The sequence below is a fragment of the Leiobunum rupestre genome, chromosome 1 (assembly GCF_980474605.1).
Source record: "Leiobunum rupestre chromosome 1, qqLeiRupe1.1.hap1, whole genome shotgun sequence".
NCBI classification, from domain to species: domain Eukaryota; kingdom Metazoa; phylum Arthropoda; class Arachnida; order Opiliones; family Sclerosomatidae; genus Leiobunum; species Leiobunum rupestre.
The window spans coordinates 42877055-42899044 of NC_143384.1; the positions used below are offsets into that span (position 1 = coordinate 42877055).

At 38.0% G+C, this 21990-nt stretch overlaps 2 protein-coding genes across 2 annotated transcripts; both read right to left on the reverse strand.

Moving 5' to 3' along the window:
* Positions 1-10272: 10272 nt before the first annotated feature.
* On the reverse strand, positions 10273-11794 carry LOC149963003 (uncharacterized). The gene has a single exon (XM_090180317.1). It carries the CDS (start codon positions 11490-11492, stop codon positions 10485-10487), a length of 1008 nt encoding a protein of 335 aa, XP_090036443.1. The 5' UTR covers positions 11493-11794; the 3' UTR covers positions 10273-10484.
* Positions 11795-12186: 392 nt separating this feature from the next.
* On the reverse strand, positions 12187-21739 carry PGAP1 (GPI inositol-deacylase). The gene is made up of 18 exons (XM_090180318.1): positions 21253-21739; positions 21115-21182; positions 20879-21053; positions 20767-20809; positions 20615-20703; positions 20259-20540; positions 20073-20192; positions 19841-20008; positions 18615-18686; positions 18233-18285; positions 18023-18173; positions 17742-17964; positions 17619-17679; positions 16693-16846; positions 16426-16610; positions 16028-16364; positions 15632-15891; positions 12187-12521 (listed from the first exon to the last, which is right to left on the reverse strand). Exons 1-18 carry the CDS (start codon positions 21388-21390, stop codon positions 12353-12355), a joined length of 2748 nt encoding a protein of 915 aa, XP_090036444.1. The 5' UTR covers positions 21391-21739; the 3' UTR covers positions 12187-12352.
* Between the last annotated feature and the right edge of the window lie 251 nt (positions 21740-21990).

Genomic DNA, 21990 nt, shown 5'->3' on the forward strand with positions numbered 1-21990 from the left:
GTAGGCAACTATTTCACGTCGGGTCTTATCAAGGTTATTTTCCAAAATTAAACCCGGAAAATATCAAATTTCAAGGGAAAAAGGTCTAAAAATACACGTCGGTACGAAATAATAAATATTTAAGACATAGTTGAGTCCAAATTAGATATACTATCGTCACGTAACCTACGATATATAAATATGTATCACTAACGGTATATTGAATGAAAACCGCGCCAAACGCGGTTTTCGGTCGATTGGAATTCGGTTGAATGGTACATTCGGACGAATGGGATTTCGGTCCAATGGTCTACAATCATCAAATAATGGCGGTCGCCGATCGTCTTAAAATTCTCCCTAAATAAAAAAATTCATTCTTGCTGAAGTATTGAATTTAATTTTACCTTACGTTCGACAGATTTCGAAAAACATAACGGAAGATCGAGGCGGATTCGTGAAACACATTACTCTCATTTTTCACCACAAAGTGCATCGGCCATGACGCCATCTGCAAAACACAAAAGAAATGCGAGTTCAAAAATCATCGTAGCCACAGTGGCGTAGTTAGCATGGGGTGACATCCAGGGCGGATATCATTGTGTGCTACCATAAGTTTATAATATTATTATGTAAGTTTGTCACTTTAAGGGATATATTTTACTGAGATCTAGTATCGGAGTTACGTCATCGCCAGAAGAAAATCTCCCCCTAGCGAGACGCCTTAGCAAGTGGACGCAAAATGGCGACGAAGCCCGTAATGCAGCATGTCTTGTGAATAGCTCACAGTAAAACTTTTGTATATGAAGAATAGGAAGTGTCACACTTATATAATAATATTATACACTTATGGTGTTACTTACTAGTCTCTAGTTTGTGTCAGTTTTTATTTTTTTCCACAGTCGGGCGTCACCCCCAAATCATGCCCAAACGGGTGGCCCCCGGGGCGGACCGCGCCCCCCCCCTAGCTACGCCACTCATCTATTACAGCACCAAAAATTATTAATTTACATTCATAAATTACCATATTTATTGATTGTTTTATTAGAAAACTAAACGTTATACAAGGCGTCTCAATTTGCTCGATCAGGGCTTTTTTCTCGAAAAATGTTTATCCAAGTTTTATGAAATTTGTAGGTTATATTTGTTAGGTATAGAAGCCTTTGGTGTCTAATTTTCAGAAAAATCGAACAATTTGTTTCAATGGAAAATTTGAAAAGCATAATCGAAAACTCACATAGAGTGGAAGGCCTTATGGAAGCGCATGAAATATTAATCCTAACGGTTTAACTTGTTTTCGGGGCGTGAATAAATATAGTCCGAAGAGCGATGGTGTTGTTTTTACATTTTTTATCCAGATTTTGTACATGACCTTTAGGCCAACTTATTTATTTTACGCCTCGAAAACAAGACGTTGCGTACCAAAAGTGTTGTTCAAGTTTCGCTGATAGCCTTCCACTCTACGTAAGTGGGTTACTCTATTTTTCACTGACAAGGAGACGAGACGACCCGAGGTGTAACGCACCGATTTGGTTCAAACTCGGGGGTTTGGTAGACCTACATGTAACTTGCAACACCCTAAAGGAAAATGTCTCCATAGGCAACCGTTTTTCCATGGCAATCCAAAATGTTTTTGACAATACAAAATGGAAATTTTCCTATTGAATATAACATGGGTATCTGACCAAATATAAGGGTACCCCTGTAAAGATTTTAATCAACTTCGAACTTTTTCATTATTTTCTTATTTATATTTTCTATTTTTAGCATTTTCAAAAATTAAATATTTTTAATATTGGTCAGATTCCCATGTTATTTTCTATGGGAAAATTTCCATTTTGTGTTATCAAAAACATTTTTGGTTGCCATGGCAAAACGGTTATATGGAGACATTTCCCTTTAGGGTGTTTCAAGTTACATGAAGGTCTACCAAACCCCCGAGTTTGAACCAAATCGGTGCGTTACACCTCGGGTCGTCTCCTTGTTTGATGGTCGTGAAAAAAAAGTTTTACTAGTAGCCAATAGCCTTTATCGTAAGCAATCTTAAATAAGCACAACATTCATGTACATTTGTTCTAGGGAACTTATGCTTTAAGCTATGTTCTGAATATTCAAATCTGCAAATAGTTAAGTTTAAAGAAAATGAAATGTCTAACACCAAATTAGACAAAGTAAACAGAGACCACGTTTTTAGAAAACGTTCCTTATATATGTGCCTATTCTAAATATCGGTGCGCAGTAAATGAAGGTTGAAGTTCTATTGCAACTATAATTTTTCGTAGAGTATTTTAAGTTACTTTATCTCGGTACATACTTTGATTTCCATAACGCCAGTTGCGGTGTTTGAAAACTTCGATGAAAACAGATAATCAGCTTTCAAGTATTCCTTACACTTGGGTTTGGTTCAACGACTATTTGTCCATTAACTAGCTGGTTTTGCTGGTTACATATTTTCGAAACAAAGCAACATATCGAACCTAAATTGGTTTTTAATCTTTTGTTAAATATGACATAAGATGAAAAGTATAGTGGTTTCTAATTTAATTAAAAATTAAAATATTTTCCATGAAATAACTCAGTACCAAGTTTACCTGATTCTTTTAAATCGGAATTAGACGATCAGCTTTCAAGTATTCCTTACACTCGGGTTTTGTTCAACGACTATTTGTCCATTAACTAGGTCGTTTTGCTGGTTACCATGTTTTCGAAACAAAGCAAACTAAATTGGTTTTTAATCATTTGTTAAATATGTCATAAAATGAAAAGTATAGTGGTTTCTGATTTAATTAAAAATTAAAATATTTTCCTTGAAATACCTCAGTGCTAACGATGTAAGTTTACCTGATTCTAGGTACATGTATTCAGTTGCACCTTTAGAATGAGAAACATTTCAACGATCGTTTGTCACTACAAACGCATAACTCGATTTATAATTTTCAAAAGATCGTTAAATAAATCGTTTTCAGGAATATAAAAAAAAACAAAATCTTGGTTTTTTAGAAGTCAACAAGTATAACAATGGAGCTTTACTTTCTAAAATCTTTGAAATTTTGTATTCCGTATTTGATTATCTGAAATCTTCAAATGTAGTGATTATGCATCAAATTGTTCTCTCAATATTGGATTATTTTAAATTTTAAATCTTTCGTTCAAAAAGGCATAGACGGTTCTTGCTTACCGATTTTTGAGTTCCTACCATCACTATAGTTTTTTAGTTGTTAGAGGACACTAACCGAAAATGTTATACCTTTATTAGAAGGAATACAGTCTTAGTAACGTTATTTATCGATGAGCCTGGTCTTCCAGGCTCTCCTTTTGCGTCGTTATTTTACGGTTCAATTCAGCGCCTCCCCTTTCGTGTTAGCCTTAATAAAAAGATGCATTAACTCACTGAATACAATTGTTATAGCTGGGTTATATATAAATGTTGCTTGCTTTAACTTTGCAAATTCCGCCCAAGACACATTCACTCGTCTAATGTTCCGTTCGCGCGCGACCTAGCTTCTTTCGCTAATTGGACTTTTTTGCTGCCTTTTTTTGCGTGTGTACTCTGTTTTAAATATAATTTCCGATATAAATAAATAATACGATCAAATTTATCAAGCATTTTTAAATGGGAAATATACAGGGTGTTTCAAAAGCTTATGCAAACATTTGAAGAAGTTGTAGGTGGTGAGTTGAGAAGTATGCCTGTTTTTCCCATTTCCCAACGATGAGTTAAAAGAGCACCAGAGAGCTTCAAAGTGTAGGCTGCAACAAGCGCTAAACAAAGCAGCAGGGAAACGCGAACATTAAGGCTTGGGTTCGTGTGATAGGTAAAAAAGGACTTTGAAAACCAATTGAGGTAGCCAGCGTAAAAAAGTAAACTTAAACAGTATTTAAAGTCCCTGCTGCTTGGTTTTGCGCTTGCTGCAGCCTACTTCCAGGGGCTAGTAGGCCACACTTTGAAGCTCTCTGGCGCTCTTTTAACTCATCGTAGGAAAAGGGGAAAAAAAAACAGGCATACTTCTCAACTCACCCCCTACAACTCCTTCAAGTTTTTGCAAAACCTTTTGAAACACCCTGTATAGCACTTTTGCGGGAGCATAAACATTTTTCGATATCTATAAGCTATCTCCAAGAAAACACGTAGATGTTTAAACCGAATTGCTTTTATTTAAAAACCAACTGAGCTTTCGATCCCAAACGATCTAAAGCTAACATAAATTATGTGAAATGGCAGTTACAGTTCATCAAACCATTAAACTTACTAATTTGTTAATATTGGAATTAAGTTTAGTATTGTAGTAATAGTAAAGAATATGTTTTTCACTTAATTTCAGAAGCGTCAACTACGAAGTCGGAGGTGGAGATTGGACCATTTGATCAGAGCTAACATCTTCCAGTGCTACACCCCCCTTATGGGTTACAAGAGCCTGACCCCGACTCCCCGGTTAAGACACCAGTTATTGCACACTCTGACGCGTTAAGAGCCCTAATTATTTAACCGATAATAACGGCGCCATTTTGTCCAAATGAAACGAGATTGCTCCAGCTTCCCTACGAAACTACACCGGAAATCCACTTCAGCGACGCCAAGTTTGTACTCATTGAACTAAAATTAACCGTGATTTTCCTATTCAAAGTATTAACGCGATTTTTAAAGCCTGAACAGTGAGTCCCCTTAGAATCTTGGTCCATGCTGTCCGTTAGGTATCAGATATAAGGCCTGTACAAAATGCTGGTTTCACTAGAAATATAGCTTTATCTTGAGCTCGTTAAATTAAAACGCAAATTATTAATTGAACCATCATATACGCGAAAACGGTAGAAATGATCCCAGTAAATATTGCAGTCGCCAAGCAGCGAGGATGCCAGCCATGCCATCACGAAAAGCTCCCTCTTTTTCCTACCCCCCCCCCCACTTTTACTCATAGAAATAGAAATGTTACTAGAAGCAAGATTAGATTGTGTACGAGTAAGAAGGGTGTCATGGGAGTGAAATCGCCATCAGCCTGAGAAACAATAAATTTTTTTAAACTGGACCTTTGGCCAGTAGAGCCTAGGTAGTTTAATTAAAAAACTGGCCACTGGCCACTTACCATTTTTAACCTTCAAAATCAGGCTTTCATAACAGGAATTCATACCTCGAAGGGTAGAGAAGAGACAGAACTGACAGAATCTACTATTAACTCAAAGTTGAAGTCAAAAAGTGGAGCAGAAAACCGAAAAATTCGCAAACAGAAAGATGAATACTAACGAAGTTTTTCTTTAAACATTGGCTTTAAGGACACAACGGTTAGTGAACCACTTATTGAGTAGTATCTCTCTGTAGCTTTTGGGCTATGGCTGCCATTACTCTACAGAAGTTGATTTGGTCTATTCAGGTGTATCTGTACAATCTGATGAAACCGAACCAGTAATCGTTGAGGCTGACGAAACGGGAAACCAATCAAGGCCTAACAGTGGATTGTGACTTGTTAACATTCTATTTTTTAATTCAATTCAATTCAATTATTTTATTAAATTTATCTTTTAAGGTTACATGTGTTATAGGGCTAAGTCATAATTGACTTAAAGTCTCACTTTAAGGGCTAACTGTCGTCTTCGGTTGCAGGTGGGCTCAATATCTGAAGCTACGCCACTGCTCAACATCGTCATTCTCCCCAAGTATAAATAAGAACATTCTGGATTTATCTGTGTAAATTAACACGCCATTGATTTTGCTTTGCGGGCTGTAGTTGCAATTCCGCTTAAACACAGCAGACAAGTAGCGCCATCTGTTGGTCAGTTAATGAAGTACCGTGTCTGATTAGTAATGTTAATTGACTACAAGTTTGACCAGTAGCGTAGCTTTGACTAAATTCAATTTTAAATTATCTAAAATTACATACACTTACCCCCTTGACGAATATCTGGCTACGCTACTGACTTTAAATACATTTTGAATGCTGGGACCATGAAGTTACATTTCTCAAACTCAGGCAATTGACTGGCGCCCTCTGATGTCTACATTTGTAAAAACTGTCTTACCTGGGGGGGGGGGGGGCAGAATAACATAGTGTGGGAAATTGGTGCATATAGAGCCTTCACACCAAGCGCGCCAAGGGAAAATATATCAAAATATATGCAAGGTCCGGGTATAGAGCACCTACCCGAGCACTTGCTATATTATCTCGAGTCAGAATGAAGCCGATTTTACCCCCTCGTATCTCAAAAACTATAGGTTGTATTAAAACAAGTGATGTATCGTTTGAAAGGTTACAGGCACGCGACAAACATATACGAATTCCATCGAACAGGGTTGAGGCGACGTTTCGTAGTAATGGGGCAAAGTAAGGCTTAATTTTCCTTCTTCTTCTTCTTCCATCTTCTCCTCGCAGACCACTCTACAGCAAAAACTACTAAACCGATTTAAATGCAATTTGGTATACAGTTTCAAATTAAGCTCCCATTGTGTCCATCCAAAGGATAAGTTCATATCTGGTATAGTTCTTGAGCTACGGCGAAAAATGTACAGTTCAGCGAGTCGGTAACGAAACCATGGAGTAATAAACACATAAGAAGTACTAAACCGGAACGACCAGCGATTTAAAAAAATTAATGCAAAAGGTTTGATGGTTGATTCTAGGTGAAAAAGTGGCGCTGTGTTTGAAAAAATAGTCTTAAATATGGGGCGCCAAACCGGAAAAATCTGAATATAAACCCCATCCAAAGAAACCGGTAGATGCCTCTTGTGGAGGGCAGAGTGTAGACGCAGCCGTGGTGCAAGCTGGTCGGGGCAGTCGAACAGAATGTGTTCCACAGTGTCAACAGCACCGCACTTCGAACAACTGTCTGTGGGAAACAGGTTGAATCGAAAAAGTAGAGTCTTTGTCGGAAGGCGGTTGCAGCCGAGACGCGGGTTCGGCTTCCCGCGATGGAGAGCATACGCGGACGCACGAGTCCTCCAAAAATCAGCCCAAGTAGGGGTCCGGACCTTGCTGCACACTGACTTCAGTTCGGAGAGCGTCGCGGGGAGGAAGAAATCCACCTTAGATGGCCACGGAAGACAGGTGACTTCCGCAAGTCCATCCGCCGTTTCGTTGCCCTTCACTCCTACATGAGCCGGGCACCACAGGAGAGTCACCGAGTAAGGGTATTTGTCGCAGAGATCGTGAATTGCCGTGACCACCGGGTCAGTAGAGCGCTTATCGAGCACGGTGAGGGCACTCATAGAATCCGAGCAGACGACCACCGAGCTGTGAAGATGAGCAGACGCGTAGGAAAGAGCTAGTTGTATCGCGAGTAGCTCGATCCTGTTGATGGGATGACCGGAATCGACATAGGAATGAGCTCCAACCCCTAGAGCTGGAATTGCGAAAGCGGCGCTGGCGATTCCCGAGTCTGAGCCAAGAAAGATTGTGCTCTCTGGTTAAGTGCCACGCACGAAGCAGGAAAGGGAGCCGGTCCGGTGCGCGGAGGAGAGTGGGATAAAATTCTGGCGTGTCGGCTGTTCCACATGGTGCGAGAGTGTGAAGGTCCGGGATAGAACGACGAACGCTCAAAGGAGGAATTGCCGCCTCCGCTTCCATAAGAACTATGGGCGAGGAGTGCGGGACTCCCAGGATGACTCGAAGAGCAGCGTTCTGTACTTTATCCAAAATGGCAAGAAGGGTGGCAGAAGCGGACACACAGAGTGGGCTGGAATAATCCAACCTGGATCGGATGAGGTGGGTGTACAGGAGCCGGAGCACCCCCCTACTCGCTCCCCAACTGGTCACCGAGACGGTACGTAGGAGGTTAAGACGCTTTAGTGAAGATGTAGCAAGGGCCTCAAGTGAGGTTTCCACGTGAGACGGTCGTCAAAAATGACGCCGAGGTACCGGTACGTCCTGACCTTGATCAAAGGGGTGCCATCGAGACGGAGAGTGAGACCTCCCAGGATAGTTTTTGTTTTGGGGAAGAGCAAATAATCGCACTTGAGGCGTTGAAAGTTGAGGCCCCAGCTGAAACCGTACTCCGATATATAATCAAGCGCTATCTGCATTGAGTCGTACAGAGTTTGAAGCGCCGGTCCACACTTCCAACCTGCAATATCATCTGCGTGTTCACCGTGATCTACCAAGCTCCGACAAATTTGAGGGATCTCGTCCAACATAACGTCGAAGAGGATGGGGCTGATAGAACTGCCCCGAGGGACTGCCCTTTTAACTGGATATACGTCAAAAAGCTCCCCATTATCTCTGAGAAAGTCCTCCACCCAACGAAGAAGATTTCCCAACGTTGTAGCTTGTAGAGCAGTGCTTGATGGTGGACACTCCCGAAGGCATCCTTTAAGTCGAGGAACACTGCAAGGCAGTGTTGGATCTTGCCCAAAGCACTTTGAGCAGCTGTGGCTAGACGAATAGCGTTGTCCGTTGCACGCCGGCCACGGCGAAAGCCCGATTGTTCCGCGGGGAGGACACCGTTTTGATCTAAGAACCAAACCAAACGGCCAAGAACCAATTTCTCAAAGATTTTCCCCAGGTTTGGGAGCAAGGAGATGTCGCGGTAAGAGGCTGCATCCATTGCGGGCTTCCCAGGTTTCAAAATGGGATGCAGAAAGCGTGTTTCCACCGAGCGGGCATGACGCCTTCCCTTCCGCCCAAAGATTGTTGTCGAGCACTAGGAGGGCCGTACGAAACGCCGGCGTCGTGTTTTTTATGATGAGGTTAGATACGTTATCGATCCCCGGGGAGGTATTGTGAAGGCCAGAGATGACATCGTATAGCTCCGTTTCCGTAAAAGGGACGTTATACCTGGTCGGCAGTCTTTCCAGAAAAGGTTCCTGCCGGTAATGCTGATCCGGACCGAGTGTTGGCTGGGGGTGAATATCTGCTCCGGCGTACTGAGCCAGGCGCTCGGCAACTGCGGATTGATCCGTTACGACCGCGTCCCCATGTTGAAGTGAGATGAGCCTGCGGGGACGATTACCACTTTTAAACCACCGAACCTGGGACCATACCTGAGTTAATGGGGTGTAGACCACTTGGTCCAGAGAATGCCCAGAGCGTCTAGCAGTGACTTTTTTACCCTGGTCGGCACAATAAACGTCCCACCAAGGGGGCTGACGAGGAGCTGTGGCACTGCAACCCCGCTTAACCGGAATCGTGTCTATCGCTGTTTGATGTAGAAGAGATTCCGCCGATTGGACAGTCAGGTTATCTGATCCTAGAGAGTCATCAAGGAGGATCCGGAAAAGTTTCCAGTCAGCGGCAGGGTAGGGCCAATGGGCTGGACATGGTGGACGGCTAGTGATGTGTGCCGAGTCTTTTTGAATTCTCAAACAAATATCGGACTATGGCATTTTCCAGATGGCGCCAGTGGCTCTTAGTAACATGATTTCGGTTCCTTCCAGCGTGCCTCCGTTATCAACGCTAAAGTCAGAAGAATCACGTACAAAAATGTTCAAAGTAGGATCTTATTTATATTATTTATATCAATTGTTATAGGCAAAATGGGTGTTGTGTAACTTGTGTGACCCATTGAGTTGGGAATATTAATCTAGAGATCCAATCAAATCACTGCTCCCCGCGAAACAAGTTTTTGAAAATTAAGAATGTGCCGTCTCTAAAATGACGAGAAAACGTTATCATATGACCAAGGCGCTATCTATCGGTAAAAAAGCTCGTGCTATCGTCGCGAGAGCCATTGTCTACTGCTTAAAAATTATACTAAAAGTCACCAACAGATGGGTGTCTAAAGACGGCCTGCACTTTGTCCTTGGCTGCGTTCAACAACTATCAACGGAGAAAAACCGTTGAGTTCTTTTAATCAACGCTACGTCACAAAAATCTAAAGTTGTTGTACGATTTATATAGTTCGCTGACTTAACGAACAAAATATCGTCTGCTACCCCTCCTTTAACTTTGTCGAATGACGTCACGAACACCGATGAGCAACGGAAAAACCATCTCGCCCAGCCGATGTTTCCGCTGAGTCTCCGATGATCAACGTGACGTCAAAACCGGAAGTCAAAAAACCCGTTCAACAAAAAACCGCTGACCGTTGAGCTTAGCGCTGAGCTATTTTAGAGTTGTTGAACGCAGCCCTAAAATGCTAAGAAAGCTCGCGCTCTTGGTCACGTGCCTTCCTCGGTGTCTGTTAGGTGTCAATTCCGTATTTTATGTTAGGCTTAGACGTCCCGAAATTTATCTAGACCTTTATATAAATTTCTTATATCTATGTCTCAGATCTTTGATATTTCAATGAATAAAATAGGCTTATGACAAATTATTTAAAATTGACTAGACAATTTTCAATATAAAACTTTTTTTTAATGAAACAACACTTTATACAAAACTCTATATATAAAGTTGCTTCCCAATTAAGAATAATCCAGAAAGATACTAGATGTTTTAGAGAGTATTTCAGTTACTCTTTCCTGTTTGCAATTACTAGCAAGGAACTTAAATTTATAACCCTTTTAAAAACCGTCAATATAAAATGTCTGTGATAATACATGATAATGTAAAATGACAGTTTAAGTCCATGAGAACATGAATGAGTTACTTCTTGCCTTTCTTCTTACCCTTCTTTGCTGGTGACTTTGCTTTTTTGACAGCCACTTTAACTGGAGTTGCGGCTCTAGTTCTGGATCTGCCTGTAGTTCTCAGAGCTACTTTCTTAGGTTCGGGTTCAGCTTTAATTACAGCCGCTTCTTCTTTAACTTTTGGTTCGACTTTCTTGGCACCGCTTCTTCTGCTGTTTTTAGGAGATGATTTGGCTACCTTTGACTTAGCTGGACTTTTGGCTTTCTTGGCAGGTTTCTTAGGTGCAACAGGAGCCTTGGATTTAGCTGCGGCGGTCGCAGCTTTTTTGGTTAACTTAGGTTTGGCCGGAGCTGCTTTCTTGGGAGAGGCTTTCTTTGCGACAGGCTTAGGTTTGGCCGCTTGCTTTTTACGATTCTTCTGCTCAGTTAGGAATGCTTGCTTACCACCTTGTTTAGTTACCTTGTATCGTCCGGTTAGCACTTGGGTCGACGACTGACCTTTGGGCCTAGTTAAAAGTCCATCATCCAAACCTTTCTGTAGGGCTGCCCTCATCATGGTTTTGATCATGTCATGACGAACAGTTAGATAATTTGCTAAAATATATTGACGAATACCGACAACCGAGGAACCTTTCGCTTCGTTTTGCATTTCAATAGCTTCGATAATCATGTCCAATGTCCTAGGATGCGTTTTCGGCGATTTTTTCTTTCGACTGTCACTAGACGCGTTTGAAACCGGCGCGGCTTTCTTAGGCCTTGTTGACTTGGGTCTAGCGATTTTCAACGGCTGCTTCTTCTTACTAGCCGCGGCCTTCTTCGCGGCGGGGGCATCGCCGGCAGTTTCTTCGCCGCTGGCTCCCGTTTCCTCCTCGGATTTCACGGGTCCGTCCACTTCCATCTTCTCGTCTTCGGATTCTTTTTCGGCCACTTTGTCTTCTTCCGGTTCTGGCTTTACTTCGTCTTTTTTGTCTTCGGGACTGGCTTCTACTGTTTCTTTAGTTTCCACGATATCAGTATCCGCCATAATAATTAAAAACTGTCTATAACTAAAATAAAATCGGCATTCGAGGAGCACTAGACACACGCGGCTGTCTCCTTATGTTTACCAACTCCAGAGCGAAAGCACCGCCTATTTACTTCGGAGCGCGGACCGACTGGAGAGCGTACCAGAGCACGAGGGTATCAAACCAATCCCAGGAATCCAGGACCTCTCTTTTTGTGCTTTCGAATTATACATTTAATTTAATTTTATAGTTAAAATCAATTAGCAAGTTAATACAATCGAATTATTAACAATCTTTAGGACGAAATCTAGCGAACGGTACCGTATACGGCTAATTTCCCACAATATTATCATTAGGAAAAAAATCAAAACCTAAGCCCCGCCAACTTTCACGTCCTAAAACCACGAACATAATTAGTTTTAATTTAACTAAATATAATCGGATTGCAACGTTTTTAATCTCAAAATGAACTATAGGCCCCGTCGCGACTAGAAACGTCGACGGAATTAATTGTCAAGCCTTTGTTGTTGAGAAATTAAATTTTCAAGAATACCCCACAAACACACTATCACTACCCTATCAAAAACATTTAACCCCACCAAAATCTCGGTACTAGGAATTGGTCAGAGCTAAGAAATTTAAAACTTTTTAGGCAAAATAATAGACAACGCCTTCAAAATTTCAACTTTTTTTATTTAACAATAAAAATGCCGGTGGAAGTATTATTAATACTTGAATAAATTAGGAAGTACATGTAATGTGATCTTTGCTACTTTAGACGTTTAACTATCAAATCGTATTGAGTTTGATGAAGGGTGACAAAGCATTTATATTTTTGCAACGCCCAAAAAGAAATTCGATTATAAGCCTACTGAAGAATTTAGTCTACTTTGTGAGTTTCGCGAGCTTTGCAGGCCACTTGATGGGCGGCGATGAAGGCAAAAGCAGTAGCGACAAAATGAGTTATCCTCCACGTAGTCGTCAGGGCGTACATGGAGGTCAAAATAGCCAAGACAGCGAGGATGAACACGATAGTTTTGTACCGGTAACTGAAAATACATTCAACAATAACCATTTTTAATATATTATAAACTTAATTAGTAAATATTATTATTTGGTATAAGCCCTTTCTTTCCCACGTTGCGAAATATATTATACACACATTTACCAATGGTAGGTAACAATTTACCGATAAACATTAACAAATAATCGATACTCGTTGAATAGATATGAATATTCGGTAAAATTTTTAAGATATAATCATTATCAAATACCAATACTCGTTGAATAGATACCGATACTTCGACCTTAGGTCCAATGTGCAACCCCCAGGCTGTGACTTTAGGTAAAAAGTCCTATTTCCTACACAAAGTTAAGAATGTCTGGCCGGGATGTTGAAGAAGTCATGAGTCTCCAACCGATGCATACCAAGATGCTCGAACCTTTGAGCCGCATAATAACCACAGCTACAAAGAATGTGAGAGGCGGTTTCCTCCTCGGTTAGACTAGCCCTACAAATTGGGTCTCGTTGAATAGATACGGATTTTCGGAAAATATTTACCTATACTCGTTGAATAGATACGGATATTGGGTAAATATTTACCGATAATCATTGTATAGATACGGATATTCGATAAATATTTACCGATAATCATTGTATAGATACGGATATTCGATAAATATTTACCGAAAATTGTTGAATAGATACGGATATTCGGTAAATGTATCTGTAATCGTTGAATATATACGGTAAATATTTACCGATAATCATTCCCAAATAGCAATAGTCAGTAAATAGATATAGATAATCGTTGAATAGATACAGATAGCCGGTATATATTTACCGATAACCATTAGCAAATACCGATAGTCGTTAAAAGATAACGAAAATATTTAAATAAATATATACGAAATCGGTTATGGATAACAGCAGTAGTGTAGCTGATAAATTACATCAATTATAAAAATTATACACAGGTGCGTTTTAATGAGAGACTTAATAAATTACCTCAAAATTGATAAACAATAACAATTTTCTTTCAAAATCCAATGAAATTAACGAAGGGGAGATTAATGCCTAACTAACGCGGCATCTTGTTTCGCATTGAACTCGCCACTATACGGTGATTTTACAAACGTTTCTGAATAACATCCACGTGATGGAACATCTTCCGCTTTTATATTTAACATAACATTTTTTTTTAAACCTATTGAAGACCAAAATTTATTTAAGGCTTTGATTAATAGAAACAAGTTCTAATCGGATATTTGATTTATGATGGAACTGTGTTACAATTCGATGAGTCTACAATAGAAAATATAAAAGAGGAATAGCAGCTTGGCGCAAGCGCAAACTCAGGATTTAATTTAATGTGCACCCCATTTCTAAACTAAAAGAAACGTATTTGCACCCCGACCGGGCTGAAATTTTTAAATTCATCAGTGGCCTTTTAAACTTTTGACTATTGAAATATATCGAGATACCTTTTCAAGTCGCGTGTCAAAGCATAAGTTGCTATTCCTCTTCTATATTTTTTATGAATATCCCAACTTCTGAAGCTAGAAATTTGCGTATCTTCAATGGGAACGTTCGAGGATAGTAGATATCAAAGGAGGTATAAATAAAATTATCTTAATATTATCAGAAGTCTTCATTCACTAATGATATTTCCATTTTGAGCAAAAAACCGTTATGAGAACAGTATCGTTTACAGATATTATCGATTAACCAGTTCGAGTTTAAATTTTTACCGAGAAATTAGTAAAAAGTACCAATACCGATTTTACCAAATTTATAACGATTATTTAAAAATTTCCCAAAACTGTGATAGAAGGCACTTTTGTAATAGCTAAAAACCTGAGGCCCTAACTTTAATCTAGCTACATGGTGGAAAGTTTTTATTTTGGGAAACATGTTTGATAATCGGTTTATAAACGGTAAAAAATCGATATCGTTATCGGTTAAATGTTACTGATTTTTCGGTAAAAACTGTCGACAACGATTTTACTCTATTGTTTTGCTGATTATTTGGAACCCGATTTTCTAAAATAGCTCTATAATGTTGTGAGTTTAAGATTTATCAATTATTATATATTTATAATTATTATATTACATAAAATCTAACATAATTACTCATAAGTATGCCTCTGTATAACATTTCCATTGAAAAAAATTCAATAATACCTTGTTTCACGCGGAACATACATTAAGCGGACCCAAAAATGCAAAAATGCTTATAATCCTTGCGCTATTGAAAAGGTTACCATGGAAATGAAATCATGCGATCGCGAGGCACGAACTAAACTTAACATGGGCAAAGCCAGAAACTTCCGTTTCCCATCAGTAAAGTTGATGACGCGTATTTCGTCACGGAGTTGTAAGTGACGTAATTTACGTCATATCCCGTGAACAAGGTTTCATTAACGAAAATGCTTTTATGGCATACTTATGAGTGGTTATGTTACATATGATATTACTATAGAGTAATTCTAAGTTAGAATACAATACAGTTAAAGACCAAGAGTTAGAATTTCTAACTCTTGGTCTTTAACTGTATTGTATTAGGTGTTTATGGCAGTTATCTAGTTTACTACTCTATTCCTAGCTTGCCTATTTTCGTTGCCAAGGTAACGCGTTTTGGTCGGCCATGACATTAGAACGCCTATGGTGGTCTCGCTATTATTTTCTCGCAGTCAATTTGGTCACGTGGTGTTTGCCTTGTGATTTGTGGCGCAGTAAAATGTCATGGCGGAGCTTAGCTATGCCAATGACGTGACAAGTAAGGATATAATAGCCTGAGTCGTATCTATACCTAAAGCTCTACCTAAAGCTTGAGACAGAGATGACATTTCTGAACTCAATTGAGCTCTTCACTAGCCAGAGTAGTTAGTGTTGGCTATTTTGAGTTACTTAAATTATTACCACAAGAATACAATTTTTAAACAATTAACAAAATACCATTATATACTACTTTACAGAATTTGTATATTATTTAGTAATAAGTTGACTTTCATGATTATTTTTAGCAGCTTAATGCATATTTAAATTCTGTATCTTAAAAAAGTAATTTAAAAATATAATATTTTCTTATATGTACTGATTGCTATTAATCAGGCTGACATATTTACACCAAAACCACCAAATAAAGATGTTGCTCACATAGATTTTATGGGTATTCCTGGCTGCCAAAGAGAGGCGTGAGCCATGATAGAAACTACTGTTGGTACCAGATGCGGATCATTCGGTAAATGAGGACTATTGAATACATCCAAAGCCCAAACAAACAAAGATGGCATCATGATTGTTGTTGCCATCAACTGCAACAAACAAAGGCAATGATGAAAGTGCCAACGAGTGGAAGACGCAGTTGCTCCTCGGCGATCTTCTTCCAAACGATTATAACCACACATAGAGATCAACTACAAAATTTACTTTATATGTAAGAAACAATATAAAATATTAGACGTAACATAAATCTATAATTATATTCCATAAGTGTGTCAGTTTTTGACACACTTACGTTAAAGATAATTATAAACTTATAGCCGTATTTACCCGAAAAAGTTGAATAAAGAAAGTGATGACCATTGCTAATGCTCCACAAAGACAAAGTGCAATTAAAGTTAAACTGCAACACAGCAAAAATATGAAGAGACTTGCTGGTGCTGACTGTTTTGTAGATGGCAACATTGGAATTTTGTCACCATTACGAATCCAGACTACGAATCGACCCGATATAATCAAAAACGCTTGGCTGGTTAGAGATAATGCAACAACAATGCCATATGCGATTAAGTAACCAATTGGCCTCAGTAACAAGAATGAGTGTTGTTGCTGAGCGAGTGAAATGTCGTCAGTTTTTGGTATGAATGGTGCGATGAAATAGAAGTTTCTGATAAAGAAATTTTTTTTTTGAAAACTGACCGTATGCTAAAATGTAAATAAATGCTTACCTTAAGAAAAATGCTATTAATTCTGGAATAATAACCAGAAAGACAAAACTGGAAAATTGTTTACGAGCTGTTAAAATTGGTAAAATAATTCCTTGCTGCATCAGCGTGTAAAGTTGGGCACTTAGGGTTCCAAGTAATATCGCAGAGATGTAAGTGGGTATGACGTAGTTAAAGGAACGTATGTACTGCAATATTTAAATGAAATTATAGAAGTCAAACTGAAAATGATTTACTCTTACTAAAAAAGTAAAAATCAAATGAAGATACCTGCGCAGAAAGATGACCAATTGGTATTTTAACAGTGATGACATAACTGCACTCAGGATTAAGTAATATATGGAGCTGAGGATGACTTTTAATGTCCAAAGGTCGTGGCTCGTAAAGCGAGCCTTTTACAACAGTCAGGGAATTTAAAGAAGCCCTAAAGAAATTTGAATATGGCATTACATCCAAAGTTAAGTAATGTAATAACCATAAGTAGTATGACACTGGGTAAATTGTTTTCTACATTCTTTCTTTACTGTGACATCTAGAAGCAACAAACACCAGGAGAATGCATCTAGCCTTTAAAAATGCTAATGCAGTGTTGTGTAAAAAATTTCATTGGATGAGCCTTTACGCCCAGCGTTTAATGGAAAGGGGGAAGCCAATTCCAAAATTCTCCCCTTCTGACAGCAGGCGCTAAAGCATCTAACCAATTAAAACTGTACACAAGAAAATGCATGATTTTTGACGGGTTGCGTTCTCCTTGTGATGGTTGCTCCTAGGTGACACAAACAAAATATTGAAATAGCTCCAAACAGTAGCCACTCTCCTCTGCTGGCTTGATTACCATTGGAGGCCAAGGATTAGCGAAATAATATTTGAAATTAACAATTCCATTTTGCATAGAGTCACCTAGCAGCTAACGTGAGAAGCTCTTAAACTGCTGGATTTTTGTCTGCTAAACAGCCGTTTTGATATTTACAGTGGAAAATTCAGCAGTTTTTTAACTTCTTAAAACCAGACTAGAAAATAAAACAAACTGGCAAAGTTTGGGATAAAGACCTTCGGATCCCTAACCCAATCAGATATGGGATATCCGTAAGATCCGTAAATGGCAATGGTGAACCAAGGTGGTAGTAAGAAAAAGTCTTGTGTAACGTTACAACTGTCATAATTATGGTTTTAAAGATGAATAGTTATGAACATACTTAATAGGATAGTAACGATCTTCTTTACTCCAAGGAACATGAAAACGAACAAATCCATCCCCTGAGGAAGAAGTAGCTTGTGAAACAAGAAATCGGAGATTGATACGAATTAGGAAACATTACCAGTTACGCCATGTTTGCAAATTCTTGTTTCTACAGAGAGCGAGTAATACTGCCAAACTTCCGAGAGACCTTTCAGCGAAATATTATGATAAACAGCTCCTTCTGTTAATGAGGAAGTTAATATTCGTAATGGTGAGAAGGTAATTAAGGTGCGAATTAAACTTGGAAGAATAACAATTTTATGCCGCTTATGAGGCTTGTAACGTTCTCCATAAATATTAATCTGAAGAAAAATATTATCAGAATCGTACAGTGGGAAAACTTGATTTAATTATACATACTTTAGCAGTAGGAGCTAAATGGACTAGAAGATGGGAATGACCCTTGACTAGAAGGTCTTTCGCTGATATATGGAAAAGCCGATTTTCTGTTTTTCCATCAGAGAAACTTGGGATCACTTTGCCTTTATCAGATAAATTTTCACCTTCGGTACTAAAGAAGTCATTGAAATAATTAATTACAATTTTATAAAAAATATTTAAAATACTCACCATATTTTACTTGTTGCGGAGACATTACATGCAAATATCCAATTTAATTTTTCCTAAAAATTTTGAATTTAAACTGGAGCTTGTTATTTCTGATGGACCGAAACCAAATTTGATATTGGTATTGGTTACTGATATTGCAATTTTCCCAATTAATAAGTTCACATCTAAATTACTGATTTTTTTCTGATATTTTAAAACTTATTTTTTTAAAAGCAAGGCATTAACCGTTATTTCGCGTGTTTACCTCAAGCTAAATATCGGTATCGGTAATGATTTCCCAAATCTAATATATCGATTAAATTATTGCTAGTGTTTAATTTCTAAATCAGTTAAATTACGATACCAGCCAACACTACTTGATATATTACAAAAATTGCCTTACAATTCCAACAGCATGCACCACTAAAATTTCTCCTTCCATCAATGGAACCAGAATGTAAACTGCTTGCAAAATCTAAAAAAATATGTCATAAATACAGTATACTATCTCAAACATTACCATTCGTAACGTAAGTATGACACTTTTGTAATTTTTACTACACTGCTTCTTCATTGTGTTCTTAATTTTTTATTTAACTATGGTTGTGTTCAGTAATGATTAACGGTTGGGCCATTGAAAACGCAATTCGCTACTGTACGAATTTTTGCAAGGCTTTCTACGTCATGATTATTAACAGAGATGAATGGTTAATAATCAATTTCCCCTCGGTTGACAGTCACTGAACGCAGCCCATAGAGGAAAATTATTTACAATGTTAGACAAAGGCTTAAGAAATCAAGAGTCAGAACATAGGATTGGTTAATACAAATACTAGCTCTTTAAAACTGTGGCGTAAATAACACCCCACGAGATTGCAAAAAAAAAATTTCTTACAATAGGAAGGTGCCCAAAAATCTTGTTCCAAAGATTTTAGTTACGCCACTGCTTAAGTAATAGTTTTTGAATTTGAGATCTAAATACGTTTAATTGTCTAAATGTATTTTGAAATATGTTTATCAACATCAACCGATATTTATTATCAGTTTGGTAAAATTGGAATTTGACTGACAAATAGGTAAAAAGAAGCCACAAAGACTTCAAAATCTCTATTTTATGGATTTGCTATGCAAGATATAAAATGACATCAAAGTCATTGCAGAATGCCCTCAGTAAAATTTGGCAAGTTAAGTAACTCTAAAAAGCTCAACGGTCAGCAGTTTTTTACTAAATATATTATTTGACTTCCAGTTTGGACGTCACATTGCCCATCCATTGAGCAACAAAGTCATCAGCTGTAAGAGCAGGTTTCTCCGTTGCTCAATGGTCTAGTGACGTCGCAGCACGAAGTAAAGCTAGCAGAAAACGCTGCAACAGACGATATATTAAAAAATTTACAATAAGCGTAAAAAGCGCTCAACAAGAACCTATGTCACGTTAGCAACGGACGCAACGAAAATAATTTTTCAGATACTTCGTTGAGAGTTACTGAACGCAGCCTATAGTAATGTATTTTGGGAGCAATATAAACTACCTTTTCATAGGTTAAAAAGATTGTAATAAGAAAAATACATGGCGAAGGCTAAGTGTCATCCTTATGATATGCTGAAGATTATGATATTATACAAAACCTTATTTCTGGAAAACTTCCATGACATTTCCGTTTTAGTGATCCATTCACCAGTTTGGGAAAACGTAACAGGAACCAAGTATGCATTTGGCACAAAACGATAACCCCGTGATCTCTCATTGAAGTAGTAATTAACAACTGCATTGAGCAAAACTTCGTCTTTTGTTACCTAATATTTTTTTTCGTACAATCACTTATATTTTAAATAATAAACAGTGTAGGTCTACACTTACACACAAAGTATTTTTATCAATGAGGTCAAATAAACATCTTGCGAGTGTCATCATAAGTTGTTTACACCATAATATGCACAAATGATCTGTCGAAACCCAAACACCAGGCATTGAAGTGGTCTATGGCAAAACATAATTAATTAGCCGACTTCTGTAAAATAATTATTTTTATTTAAAGCTGATTACCAAAACATTGATATTAGGTTGTGAAGAATGACTTTTCAAATTAGTTAAATCACTTCGGATCAAAATGTCTCTCTCACCACCTCCGATTGAAATAATTGGAGGAAAGCTCATTGATTTTTGACTTTGGTTCCAAAAGTTGTTCACTTCTAAGTAGTAATTTGTAATATGACTATCAAGAGATATGGCCGCTTGTTTGTGAGGAGCTGCTTCAGTCACGATAAATGAAATTAACGAATTATCAAAGTTTGGCAAAAGAAAAACTGCTCGTGCTACAACTCCTCCCTAAAATAATGTGTTTATATTAAAGTAATGACATAATATTCTAGTAATATTTGGTGGAATCATTAAATAGTTACCATGGAATGTCCTATTAGAATAATTGATCGCTTGAGTCCCTTCTGTTGGTAAACATCGAGAATGTGCAAAATGCATTCTTTGAGAAATACTAAAATTGAAAAAAAAAATAATATGGTATCACGTTGATTGCAAATTATATTACAACGCATACCAGTTTGATCCCATAAAAAACCACCATGCAATGCATTAAGTTCCTAGAGATTAGACTGTCAATTTGGTTAATTGAAAAATTTCTAACAAGCAGTTAGGCAAAGATAACCAACCTGGTTGTAATCAATTGAGAAGAAATTGATGTGGAATGGACTTCGCTGACTATATGCCATTCTAAGAGCTATTGAAGCTATTGATCTGATTTGTCTATAACTGCCTCCGCTTCCAGGTACAAATAAAACAGGAACTCCATCAAATTCTTTACTTTCAATTTGTTCAGCATAACGCCTAAACAACACAAATAAAAATAAATAACAAAAACCAATTGGCTGGTAAAATATTCACTAACCCTTCACCATAGAGATACAAATTGTATTTGGGAAACTTTTTAGTTAGCTTTTCTGGTAAACTTTGTTTCTGTTAATGAATAAATGGTAAGAGCCTTACTCGACATATATGTAATTTGCGATATTAATAGAAAACTCACGATATATTCCGGATTTTCAAACATATAAGTCATATCGCATTTATTTTCTTCGATATCGGTAAGAAAAGTAAACAAACCGTAAAAAAATAACCCAAAATAAAATATTCCCACCCATATCCTCCAGTTCAGAACGGCCATTTTAAAATGTATTTTAAGAACTCGAACAACAGGATTCCGACAGATGGCGTCAAGAAAAACCTAGGCTGGGGCTTTTGAGACTATCTTGCACGAAATTAAAACTGGTGAAAATGGGTTTTCTGCTGTTAAAGTAATAATAGATGAAAACTATTCGTAAGTCCGGAACTGTCAACAGAAGTACATAACTTATTCGGACCAAGCTATGACGTCACCCAAACGGCCCGGGCAGTTCAGAACTTGTTGTACGAATAGTCTGAAATTCCAGCACGTATTAACTAGTCTAAAAAACATTTGCGGTGGAATTTAAGAGAGCTCAGCCTTGAGGTCTTGATGGTACCTGCTTTTGCGTAAGTACTGCTCGGACAGTCCCAAACGATCCGATAAACCTATTTATAAAAATAAAACGGGTTGTTTTTGATTAACCCTTAGTGTGTTGTTAAACAAATCGTAAACATTAGTGAAATTACTCATTTTCAAAACGCCGTTTTTGTTGGAATAGAACGCGTTGGAGGTTATATTCCCTTTAAGAATTGTTAAACAATAGCGTAGGTAGTGTAAAAACCCACCAACAAAAAAGTTGTTTGAATAATTTTAATATAA